The sequence below is a fragment of the Ammospiza caudacuta genome, chromosome 3, assembly GCF_027887145.1.
Source record: "Ammospiza caudacuta isolate bAmmCau1 chromosome 3, bAmmCau1.pri, whole genome shotgun sequence".
Classification (NCBI taxonomy): Eukaryota; Metazoa; Chordata; class Aves; order Passeriformes; family Passerellidae; genus Ammospiza; species Ammospiza caudacuta.
This window is the reverse complement of record NC_080595.1, coordinates 112,125,132-112,137,304: the sequence shown is the minus strand read 5'-3', so window position 1 is coordinate 112,137,304 and position 12,173 is coordinate 112,125,132. Positions and strand designations below refer to the sequence as shown.

Below are 12,173 nucleotides of genomic sequence, written 5' to 3'. Positions count from 1 at the left end.
TAATGTTCAATAAGAACTTTCAGAGTCATAGAATCAGAACTCATGCATTTTTTTGTAGAAATAGAAATTTGGAATTGCCACTAATAAATGCAGTCACTGTACTTGCTCTAAATATATTTATGAAAAAAGAAGCAAATAAGGAAGAGCAATTCGTAATTCATTATGCTCAACTTCACCACCAGGTGAGCCTATGAACAGAATTTCACCAGGGTTAAATCTGACACAGTCAAAAGAGCAAATCTTAACCAAGGGCTGTTCCCTGCTTTGGGGAGGAGAGCAAAGCAATCCTGCTGTCCTGTCTGCACAGTGGGGTCATATTCCCATCCTCTGCCAGGCAGGATTTGAAATGCCAAATCGATCCTTTTGGGAGAAATGCAGGTGAGGCTGCAGTCAAAACACCTCCTTGCTGCCATGGTGAATGGGGGTGGGCAGCCAGCTGCTGTGGAGATGAGGGATAGCCAGGGTTGGGATTGCAAAGGCTGTGAGTCTTGGGCAGGGGCTGAACACTCAATTAGCATCACTCCCTGTTCCACTGGGCCCAGGCAGAGGTGAAGGGGCTCTGCCTGATGATCCATCACCCCACCAGCAGACTCTCATGCCCGCATTGATATCTTCACCACACAATGGCATAGGCATTATTCCTACCAACAGGGCTAAATTACTTTGTTAAAATACATATCTCAAAGATTCAGCTAAATCTACATATGAGAATAATGTATTTAGCTCACAATATTTTAGCTCAAAAGAAAAAAATTAAGTTTTCCTAACTTGGGTGTTGAAGCGTGAACATCAGTATCATCTACACTGCCTGGAGAGTTGCATCAGAAATTAAATTACTTGTTTTCTACAGTAAAAGATGAACATTTTGCATGGGGTCTAGCTATTATCACAGCTCCTACTTGATGAAAAACTCACACTTCACACAGGAGAGAGTCTTCAGCATTGCTTTTTCCAGCGTGGGATTGCTGAAAATTAGAATAAGGGAATGAACACCTGGGAAACCACACAGATAAATGGATATAAGAAGTGTCATGGTAGTTTCATCCTTCATGGTATAAATTATTGTCAAGATCAAACATACAAAATTGATGCTGTACATCACTAAAAAGGAGAGAACAGATTTCATGGCTCTGATGTGGGCATCCATGCTGAGGTCCTTTATGGAGTTTGTCTGCATCGTGCGCTTGTGTCTCCAGAGAGAAAAGAGAAGGAAAACAGCAGAAAAGAAGACTGCCAGGAATGAGGCAGCATATCCAAAGCCAGTGAGAAAAAAAGATGAGAAAAAATGTTTATCCATTTTGATTCTTGCTTCCCAAAAGTTTTCTTGGCAGGTCAAAGTCAGGTTGCTACTCTGCGCAGTTTCCATGAGGTCATAGACAACAATGCCCATAGCCAAGGCTACAATCTCTGACCCCAACAAGAGCCAGGGCACCATCCTGTCAACCTTTACTTCCAGGTAGATGAAGAAGCTGTTCCTGAAATTGGCAATTTTTATGCAGTAGAAACCACAAAGACAGGCTGAGACCCACAAGTTTGAATAATTAGAAAAGGTTTGAAAAATTGCAAGTAGTTGAAGTATAGTGGGAGCATAAAGATAGTTGGGATAAATTTTTGAAAGGAAGTGGGATACCCATGAGAAGCACAAATAGGATATCCTGGAGCATCCCAGCAGCAGCAAGATCTTCTCATTAGAGTTCAAGGTTTTCTTTTGGACCCAGGCAATGCAAAGCAGACAAACGATGAAAGCATTGATCCACATGCCTGCAAATGCCTCCAGGGTGATGATGGCCACAGCTGTGGCTCCATGTGCAGTGACATTGAATTGCTGTGGAGGGTGGCAAGCTTCCATGGTGTGAGCTGGTGATCAGAGCTGTGCTGGCCAAGGGGGCTGTGGCAGCAGAGGCTGAGGCAGGTCAGTGGCTGCTCTTGGTGGAGTGTCAGGGATGGCAACAGGAGCTTTATAGAGCTGCTGCTGCTGCTGCCGCTGCTGGGGGGGTTTGGTGTCGCTGCTGTGGGCACAGGGCAGGTGCAGGGATGTAAATGTGCTGGGTATCCCCTTACCCGGGGCCACTCTTGACTATTTGAATGTTGGTTTGGGGGGGCTGTGCTGGGTGTCACAAACAGCGGAGATGTTTTTCTGTGGTGGGGAGTGTTGTGATGTTCAGGCTTTTCCCTGTTTGATCAGTGTCAGGCTTCAGCATCTGGATTCTTCTGTCCCTTTTTCACCAATGATGATCTCTCAGAGTGGGGTTTGCACTGAGCAAAGCACATCCAGGGCAGTGAGATGAGTAATTAAGTCAGGGAATCATATTCTGAAAAACATTCATATTGACCTACTCTACCCTTTGTGTCTTTTCTCTTCCTACTAGTCTGACCTCAGTACAGGCCAAGGGAATCTGTAGATATTTTCTACGTAAAGTAGTTCAGGGCATAATCTTTGCTGCCATCTGATTTTAGACACTATTTTAAGTTTTGAATTATACAGGACTAAAAACAAATAGTACATTCCTTTTTAAATCAAATGTATCTGTCCTGTTTTACTGGCCCTGAGCTCCAAGCTGACAACATCTCAGATTACATTATAACACACAATAAAATTTTCCAGTGGTACCTGAACAATGCCCTGAATGTCCAAAAGCCTGCTTGTTTGTCTCAGCATTAACAGTTTACCTAATGAAATATTATCTTTATGTGACCTTTGCCAAAATTACTCCAGTCAGGGAATTTTGCTAACCATCTTCCACTCTTTTGTTCAGGAAGATATGTTTATATATGCTTCTATTTTTAATGTACACTTATTATTTTTTTCTATCTAGAATTACAGGTATTTATAATACTTTTAAAGCAGAGCAACTGCTGTCGTTTTCCTCTGCTGTGTATTTCAGATCTGAATGCTGGATTTGTGAACCTGTAGGTATTTGACAAGTTGAGTCTTGTGTTGATTTCAAGCCCTGCAAAAGTAAATAGACTTACCTAAAAATTGGGAAGCTTCATGGGTAATTTTTTAATTAAAAATGTGCTTGGTGCCAGTTTGATATGACTGTTTTTCCAGCTCAGGAGACATTTGCTTTTGTAGGACATACATTGCAGTACATTTCTGTGTCTGAGTTTCTCTGTGTTACAGTGGAGTTAAAACCAATGGAAGCAGATTAAGAAAAGGTATTATCTGCATTTAGTGACACCAGGTAGTGATTGTGTCCAGGAATCCAGGGTGGATCTGCACTTAGGTGTGGGAATACTGATGCACAGCAATTTTGGGCACTTCATACAATGTGGAGTAAGAGACCAAAAGGCACCTGCTGTACTTCCCAGAGTGGAAGAGCAGCAGCTTTTCCCATCACCAAGTTTTCCCCAGAACTGCAGCCAATGGAATAATGTGCCTCCACTGCCCTCCAGAGAGGACAAAATGCAACTGGTGCTGGAGTCCCTCTGCTGTGGAGACAGGCTGAGAGCTGGGGCTGTTCAGCCTGGAGAAGAGAGAGCTCCAGGGAGACCTGAGAGCCTAGCACAGTGCCTAAAAGGCATCCTAGAGACCCCCTATATATATACCTAGGAAAGCAAACATATGTTCTCAGAATGACTTATCTTTAGACACCTGCTTTAGGTTCTTGAGTTATTTCAAAGTTAAGGGTACTAAAAACCAAGTGTTTCTCAGACAGCTCTGCATTTGAGTCATTTTTTTGCTTCCTTTCTCACATCCACTGCCAAACATGTAGAAATATTGCCTTGGTGCTGTGTTTTGACTCTCTTTGCTTGCCCGTGAAAACAGCCTTGACACGCTGTATCTTGAGACATGCTTATTTTGCTAGCAGTATGTCCTGTTCAGCTTAGGTGTCAGCAACAATCCTTCCTAAAAGAAAGTGTTAAAGAACATTTATTTATGTTACGTGAAGGATTAGTGCTCTGGGGCCCTTCTTCTCTAAACAAGAAAAGATCTCTGTACTTTTTCCTCTGCAATGTTGTCTCTTATGAATAGATTCCTACTTTGATTTGTTTAGAGAAAAATATGTTGCTTAGCTTAAAGGGCTGACTTCTTTCTAGCACAGGCCCATTTCCTACTCAAAACCCACTTAAGCTGCCTGCCTTGTGCTGCGGGTAGGAGTGTCATGGCACAAGCCCTTTTCTACCTGATTGCTGAACATAGCAGTGAACATCCTCACATCCATGACTTGTAATTTCAGATGTGAAATGGAGGAGCAGGATTCCATGCCTAAGCTAACGGCCCTCAGGCACTGCAGGGATTTTGGGGCCACGACTGTGGGCACAGGGCAGGTGCAGGGATGTAAATGTGCTGGGTATCCCCTTACCCAGGGCAGTGTCACTCTTGACTATTTGAATGTTGGTTTAGGGGGGCTGTGCTGGGTATCACAAACAGCGGAGATGGGTTTTTTTTGCAGTGGAGAGCGTTGTGATATTGAGACTGATCCCTGTTTGATCAGTGTCAGGCTTCAGGATCTTCTGTCCCTTTTTTGCCTATGATGATCATGCAGAGCCCTGGCTGTGCTCAGCAGGTCAGGGCACTCAGTGTCCTTTTCAGTCTGAGAGTCTGGGCACTGCAACATTGAGCTCAGATGCTGGAGAAGTGGAGTTCATTTTGATGCTTCACAGGCATTGAAATCCATGTTGGTTTTTCCAATGGCATTGCATTAAGCATAAACTGATGAGCCCCAAAGTGGGCCAGGTAATAGGAGCGAGAAATCAAAGCTGGATTTCTTTACAAGTTTAATTTGGGGCATAGGACGTAAAAGGGTAAAAATCGGGACAAGTCCCTGTGCCAGGATTCCCATCTCATCTGCTTGGGAAAGTGAAGCCTTTCAAAGATGGCACCATGCTGAGTTTCCCCACACTGCAGTGCCCTAAAGCTTCCAAATGAATTTAGACCCTGAAAGCTGTGAGACTTTTCCAAGAAAAATTGTGTCAAGCTCTGCCGGGCATGGACTGACCATGCAATTTCGGTTAGCACAAGACCCGTCCCATTTGGCCTTGAACATTTCCTTAGGAAGTAACATTTCCTTTTAGGAAGGGAAACGGAATCTTGCGAACCCGAAAAGAAAAGCTTACAAACACTTTGAAAAGGAGATATGATCAAATGAAATGCAATTGAAAAAAACCCAAAAAAATCTCGAAAATTGGGAGATTTAGTGTCTTCAAAAAATGGTCTGTGCGGAAGTAAACTGCAGTGCAAAGGACCAAAACATGCCAAAACTAAGCTCACAAATGTTGCAAAAGCAGGGGAAAATTCAAGGAGAAGACACAACTTGGAGGAGAAAATACAAGGGACACGGCATGGCTACTGAAAACAAAAAGAAATATCAAAAATCAATCTTTGCAAAAGTGAAAGCCATCAAAAGGCCTGGCTTGCCATTCAGTGCAGGGACATGGACCAAAGCTTTCTAAAATTGATTCATAAAGCTCCCAGGAAGAGAAAAGGACTTACAAATACTCTGAAATGGATGCATGATGCAAAGAAATGCGATGGACAGAAAATCAAAAAGAAAATTGGGAGTTTTAGTGACTACAAGAAAGTGGTCTGGGAGAAAATGAGGTGCAGTGCAAAGGACCAAAATATCTCAAAACTAACCTCTCAGATGTTGCAAAAGCAGATGAAAAAATCAATGAGGTAGGGATTTTTTAAATTGTATTTGAAAAGTTTCATAATTTATTGGCAAATTCTCATGGGCAACTCCTCACAGCACTGACTCCTTCTTCCTCACAGCACAGCCAACAAAAAACAGATCTGTTATCAGCCACCTAACCCGCTTTTTAGTAGCACTCATCCTTACTAGTCACAGCTGCTGCGTATCGAGGGCAGGCCTGTTCCTAATCTTTGGTAGTTAGTACAGCTGCAACTCCTCAGGGGCAAGATTACCTTCTGCAGCACTATCTTTATTTTCTTACATTCTATCCCCCCACAATTTCCCCTTTTCTTTAAATTATAAAGTTGTAGCATCTCTAGAAAGATATGTTTGAGTAAATTTTTATTATGAAGTATTCACATATCTCACTTAGTGTACAGATGTTCAGGCAACATGCCACAGTAAGGTCATACCTTTCTAAGTTCTGATTTAGTTTTGCTTTTCTCAGTCCAGAACATCACCCTAAGGCTTTTCATAAATTAATGTTGTGTTTACTATCTTTTGCCGGGCCCTTTGCAAAAGATAGTAAACCCAGTACAATCATCTTCTGCGTAATTTCCATTTGTCTTTGGAATGTGTCTGTGCGCTGATCTCGATTCATTACCCAAACTTACATTAGGTATCATCAGAAACCCGTACACTTACACTTCTAGAATATAGACAATATCAATAGCTGTACAACCTTATAAGACAACCCACAAGAATAAGTTAAAGGCTATATATTAGGGTAGTAACAAATCAACAGTTACATCATTTTATCAATAGCTATACAACTTGAACAACATCAATCCAATACCTGTTGACTGTACTTATGCTTACAGAATATAAACTTTTACACTTATGCCTAATCAAAGATCAAGAGTTGTAATTCACACACTAAATGCATGTGTTTTACCAGCAAAAAAATACACCATATTGAATGGTAGAGCTACTCTGTCCCCAGCTCCCACTGCTGCTTTAATAATTTGCTTCTTCCTTTTAGTTTTTTGTTGTATTAGTTGGTTACTGTAAGCCTCTCAGTTTTCCATGTAGATAAAACAATCTGTTCTTCACTTGATATATTATTTCACAGTGTCCCCAGTGGGTCACTGTACCCCAGATGTCAAAATCTGCCAGGTCAGGACCAGGCAGCATCCTCTGCTGCTCTCAGTGCTACGCTGGGCTCCATCTCCGGCTGCACCTCTCCCTAGAGCCCAATCCCGAATCACATTGAGTTACTGTGGAAATGGCCACTATACAGTTTTAGAGAGCTTCTCTTACATGTTGTCTGTGCAGCTCTGACTCTGCCTCTGAGAGCTCCATTTTGCTTTTGTTCCAGTGCTCATGTAGCAGTGACTTAGCAAACCTCCCCCTGTACTCCTCAGGGGCCATGCCATTGCTGAGGCACTGGCTGCTGCTGTGGCCATGCCATTTGCCACTTCTGTCACGCCACTCCTGTGTCCTGCTGCACACTCTGCCATTCAGAGGGAACGCAGCACTGCCCTGGGTCCCCTCTGGACTGCAGCCATACCTTGGAAGGGGGTGTGGGGCTCACTCCAACACACGAAATAAGCAAAGTGTGTAGTGTCCGCTCCTCATATCCAGCACTCTTCTTCTTAGGGGTGGTATCTCATACATTGTCCAGACTTCTAGGCTCCCAGGTCTGCTTGGCTATGACTCATCTAGGTTTTTAGGCTCTTAGTCTGTCTGCTTAGCTCCAAGGCTCCTGGTTTGCGTAGCTCCACCATCTTAGTGCTCTTAGGTCTGCAGTCATTTTCCTAAAACCCCTCAGGATGATGTCACTTAATATTTAATTCCTTTTTTCACAACCACCATGGGATAATGTCTTTACAGTTCTCTCTGCAGTCCTCTACCCGAATCAACACAGGATCACCAATTATTTTTATATTACTGCAAAAGTTCCATACTTTCTAGGCTAATTCTCATGGGCAGCTCCCCACAGCACAGATTCCTTCTCCCTCACAGAACAGCCAACAAAAAACAGATCTCCTCACATTCAGCTAAGCCACTCTGTTATAGCACTCATCCTTGCTAGTCGCAGCTGCAGCCTGGGCAGGCCTGTTAAGGGCAGGCCTGTTCTTAATCTTTGGTAGTTAGTACAGCTACAAATCCTCTGGGGTGAGATTACCTTCTGCACTATTTTTATTTTCTTACATTATATCCCCCCACAGGACACAACTTTGAGGGGAAGATATGAGGGACATGGCATGGATACTTGAAAAAAAAAAAATCTTCATCAAACTGACAGCCATCAAAAGGCATCGGATGCCATTGGATGTAGGGATGTGGAGCAAAGCTTGCCCAATTGATCCCCATGGAAATAGCAAGATTTCGTTTCCCTTCTTAAAATGACATAACATTTCAGAACCACAGCAACCATGGAGATCTCATCTAATGCTGTGGTGGAGGCAGGAGAAATGAAAGCCCAAGCAAGAGCTCTATGGCTACAGGAAATGAACCCCCAGCATTTTCTCTCTTCCAAACGCTGATAGTCATGTTTTCTGTGGGATAGAACAGCCAGCAGGATGTTACATGAATATTCATATCACATGCTCCTAATTGCATTGATTGGCCGCCATAAAGACTTGGAATGTGACCCAGAGCAGTTTTCCATTCTGTTCCAGCACTGGGCAGCCATTCCCCATTGAGTTCTGACACCTGTCATGTGTCAGCTTCTCCAGGCTGGGCACATCCTGCATCTGTCCCCATGGGCTGTGCAGGGTGGCTGTGCTGATGGACACCCTGTCCCCTGCAGTGCCAGCTGAGTGGGGCTGGTGCACAGGAGCGGTATTCTGTGCTGGCTGTCACATTCTCAGGGGTTTCATGGGGATGGAAGAATGAATCTGCAGTGTTGTTTTCTGGGACTTTGTGTGGTGTTTTGTGTGGTAACATGTGCAAGGTGCTGGATTTTGCCTGCTGAGTCTTGTGGGATGTGAGGAGGGATGGATGTTGCACTGGATGTAGGGAATGAGATTGATCCTCCAGGGTTTTCCTGTGAAAATAGACAGGATTATCAGATAAAATGATGAAGTGCAGGAGGAGCAGCCATGGGGAAGAGGGGTTTTGTGGCTGTTTCTGTCCTTTCAAGGCCTTTCCCTGGTGAGATGTGTCCACCAGAGATGCTTACAATCTGCCTCTGGACCTGAGCTGCTGGTAGAAGTGACCAATTCAGGTTCTGTTTTGTATTTGTTGGCACTATTTCATGTTTCACCTACTGTGATGGGTCGCTCTCAGGGAGCAGCCAGAACTCCACTGAGCTCTGCCTTCTCTCTCACCCACAGGAAGGGCAGGGATGAAAAAAACGGTGGGAACACTCAGGGTTCGTAATAACAGCAGGGAAGACACTCACCAGTTACTGTCATGGACAAAATGTATTTGACATCAGGAAAATTAATTTCATTCATTTAAATATAAAAAATAGAGTAAGATAATGAGGAAGAAATGGAAAACTTGATGCCACTCCCCCCACACACCTATCATCTGAGGCTCAACTTCCCTACTTCATCCCCAGCACCTCCCTAACAGCAGCACAGGGGCAAGTCGAATAGGGGCTGCAGTCAGCTCTTAACAAGTTGTCTCCTCCACTCCTGACTCCTCAAGCTGTTTCCCCAGTTGAAAACAAAGCCTGTTGTCTGGGTGTTTCACTGAGCCAGAGTGCAGTGGAAAAGCCAAGCTCATCTCCAGGTGAGAGCAGGCCAGGAGAGCAGTCCCACAGAGCAGGCAATCCTGTCCTTGCAGGCAGTGGGGCACAGAGGACACGCAGGGCTGGAGTGGGCACGGGGCTCTGCAGCCCCTGAGCTCCCCGGGGCCGTTCCTGCCTCGCTCTTTGTGGCTCAGTGACCACCTCTGGGGAGTGACAGGGCTCAGCGTGTTCACACTGAGCTGTCAGCCACTGCCAGGCACTCATACAGCCCATAATATGTGCCACAGCACAGGGCCACAGCAGAAGGAAAGGTAAACCAAAATTGAGAGAAACCTCTTCATTGCAGCCATTTCATTCTGTGAATACCAAAATATTTGTGGCTGGTTGGCAGGATTGTTATTCCATTTTTTACATCCAGTTTGTGTTCCAGTCTTGCACATTTTACGGTTCTATTTAGAGTGTAGAAATTTGGCAGAAAATAAAGCCCTTGCTGGTCCTCAGTGATCCAAAGGCATGGGTGCAGTTCAGTTGAATTTCTGATTCTGGCAAATTCAACATGTAAGTTCTGTAATGTTCAATAAGAACTTTCAGAGTCACAGAATCACAACTCATGCATTTTATTGTAGAAATACAAACTGGGAACTGCCACTAATAAATACACTCTAAACTAGCTCTAAATATATTAAGGAATAGAGAAGCAAATAAGGAAGAGCAATGGGTAATTCATTAAGCTCAACTTCACCACCAGGTGAGCCTATGAACAGAATTTCACCGGGGTACAATCTGACACAATCAAAAGAGCAAATCTTAACCAAGGGCTGTTCCCTGCTTTGGGGAGGAGAGCAAAGCAATCCTGCTGTCCTGTCTGCACAGTGGGGTCATTATTGAAGTGAAGGGGAGACGACCATCAGATTGATGCATCGAACTCCGATTTATTGATTGATCAGTCACTTTATATAAGAGTGTTAATTAACTTCATGCATATTACAAAATCCAAGCTCCTGATAGGCTAACAGAGAAAACTCTAACCACTCCTTTTGTTTTACAATACCTATAATTGTTTATTAAAAACAGAACCAGTGTTCCCACTGTGATATGAAAGGTTCCCAAAACTTCCATATCTGTTCCCAGGGTGCCATCTTTTCCCAGAGAGGATGTTTTGCTTGTTATAGGAAGACTGTCTGAGAACCTTATTGTTTATAAAGTGATGCATGAGAGAGCCTAATTGTTTATAGAAATCAAGCCTGGGAACTGCTTTTGGAGCTGCTTTACAACTACCTTTTACTTTTCTCTCAAAGGTATGCCTTCATGGCCTTTTTCTTTAAGCCATGCTTGAACTAAACTCTCCACAGGTCATATTCCCATCCTCTGCCAGGCAGGATTTGAAATGCCAAATCGATCCTTTTGGGAGAAATGCAGGTGAGGCTGCAGTCAAAACACCTCCTTGCTGCCATGGTGAATGGGGGTGGGCAGCCAGCTGCTGTGGAGATGAGGGATAGCCAGGGTTGGGATTGCAAAGGCTGTGAGTCTTGGGCAGGGGCTGAACACTCAATTAGCATCACTCCCTGTTCCACTGGGCCCAGGCAGAGGTGAAGGGGCTCTGCCTGATGATCCATCACCCCACCAGCAGACTCTCATGCCCGCATTGATATCTTCACCACACAATGGCATAGGCATTATTCCTACCAACAGGGCTAAATTACTTTGTTAATATAAAAATATTTTTCAAAGATTTAGCTAAATCTAAATATGATAATAACATATTTAGCTCATAATAATTTAGCTCAAAAGATACAAATAAAGTTTTAATAATTTGCATGTTGAAGAGTGAACATCAGTATCATCTACTCTGCCTGAAGACCTGCATCAGAAATTCAATTACTTGTTTTCTCCTATAACAGATCAACGATATGAATAGACTCCAGCTAATATCACAATTCCTACTTGATAAAACCCTCACACTTCACACAGGAGAGAATCCTCAACAGTGCTTTTTCCAGCTTGGGATTGCTGAAAATCAGAATAAGGGAATGAACACCTGGAAAAGCAAACAGATACATGTATATAAGGAGTTTAATGATATTTTCTTTCTTCGTGGCATAAATTATTTTCAAAATCAAACATACAAAGTTGATGCTGTACATCACTAAGAAGGAGAGGACAGATTTCATGGCTCTGATGTGGGCATCCATGCTGAGGTCCTTCATGGAGTTTGTCTGCATCGTGCGTTTGTGTCTCCGGAGAGAAAAGAGAAGGAAAACAGCAGAAAAGGTGACTACCAGGAATGAGGCAGCAAACACAAGGCCAGCAAGAAAATGAGAAGAGAAAAGATGTTTGTTCTTTCTGATAGTTACTTCCCAAAAATTTTCTTGACTGGTGGAAGTAATGTTGTTCATCTGCAGAGATTCACTGAGGACATAGGTAAAGATACTAATAGCCAAGGCTAAAATCTCTGAACCCAACAAGAGCCAGGGCACCATCCTGTCAACTTTTACTTTCAGGTAGATGAAGAAGCTGTTCCTGAAATTGGCAATTTTTACGCAGTAGAAACCACAAAGACAGGCTGAGACCCACAAGCTGGAATAGTTAAAAAAGGTTGCCAAAGATCTAATTAGTTGACGTATGGTTTGAACATGAAGGATATGGGGATAAATCATTGAAAGGAAGCGATATATCCATGTGAAGCACAAAGAGGAAATCCTGGAGCATCCCAGCAGCAGCAAGATCTTCTCATTAGAGTTCAAGGTTTTCTTTTTGACCCAGCCAATGCAAAGCACACAAACGATGAAAGCATTGATCCACATGCCCACAAACACCTCCAGGGTGATGATGGCCACAGTTGTGGGCCCGTATGAAGTGACATTGGATTGCTGTGGAAGGAGAGAAGCTTCCAT

General features: G+C 43.5%; 2 protein-coding genes across 2 annotated transcripts; both read right to left on the bottom strand.

Annotated features, from left to right (window-relative positions):
• Window positions 1-895: 895 nt before the first annotated feature.
• LOC131556089 (taste receptor type 2 member 9-like) lies at window positions 896-1,849 on the bottom strand. The gene has a single exon (XM_058802501.1). The coding sequence runs from the start codon at window positions 1,847-1,849 to the stop codon at window positions 896-898; it is 954 nt and encodes a 317-aa protein (XP_058658484.1).
• A 9,370-nt stretch (window positions 1,850-11,219) lies between these two features.
• Window positions 11,220-12,173, bottom strand: LOC131556042 (taste receptor type 2 member 9-like). The gene has a single exon (XM_058802428.1). It carries the CDS (start codon window positions 12,171-12,173, stop codon window positions 11,220-11,222), a length of 954 nt encoding a protein of 317 aa, XP_058658411.1.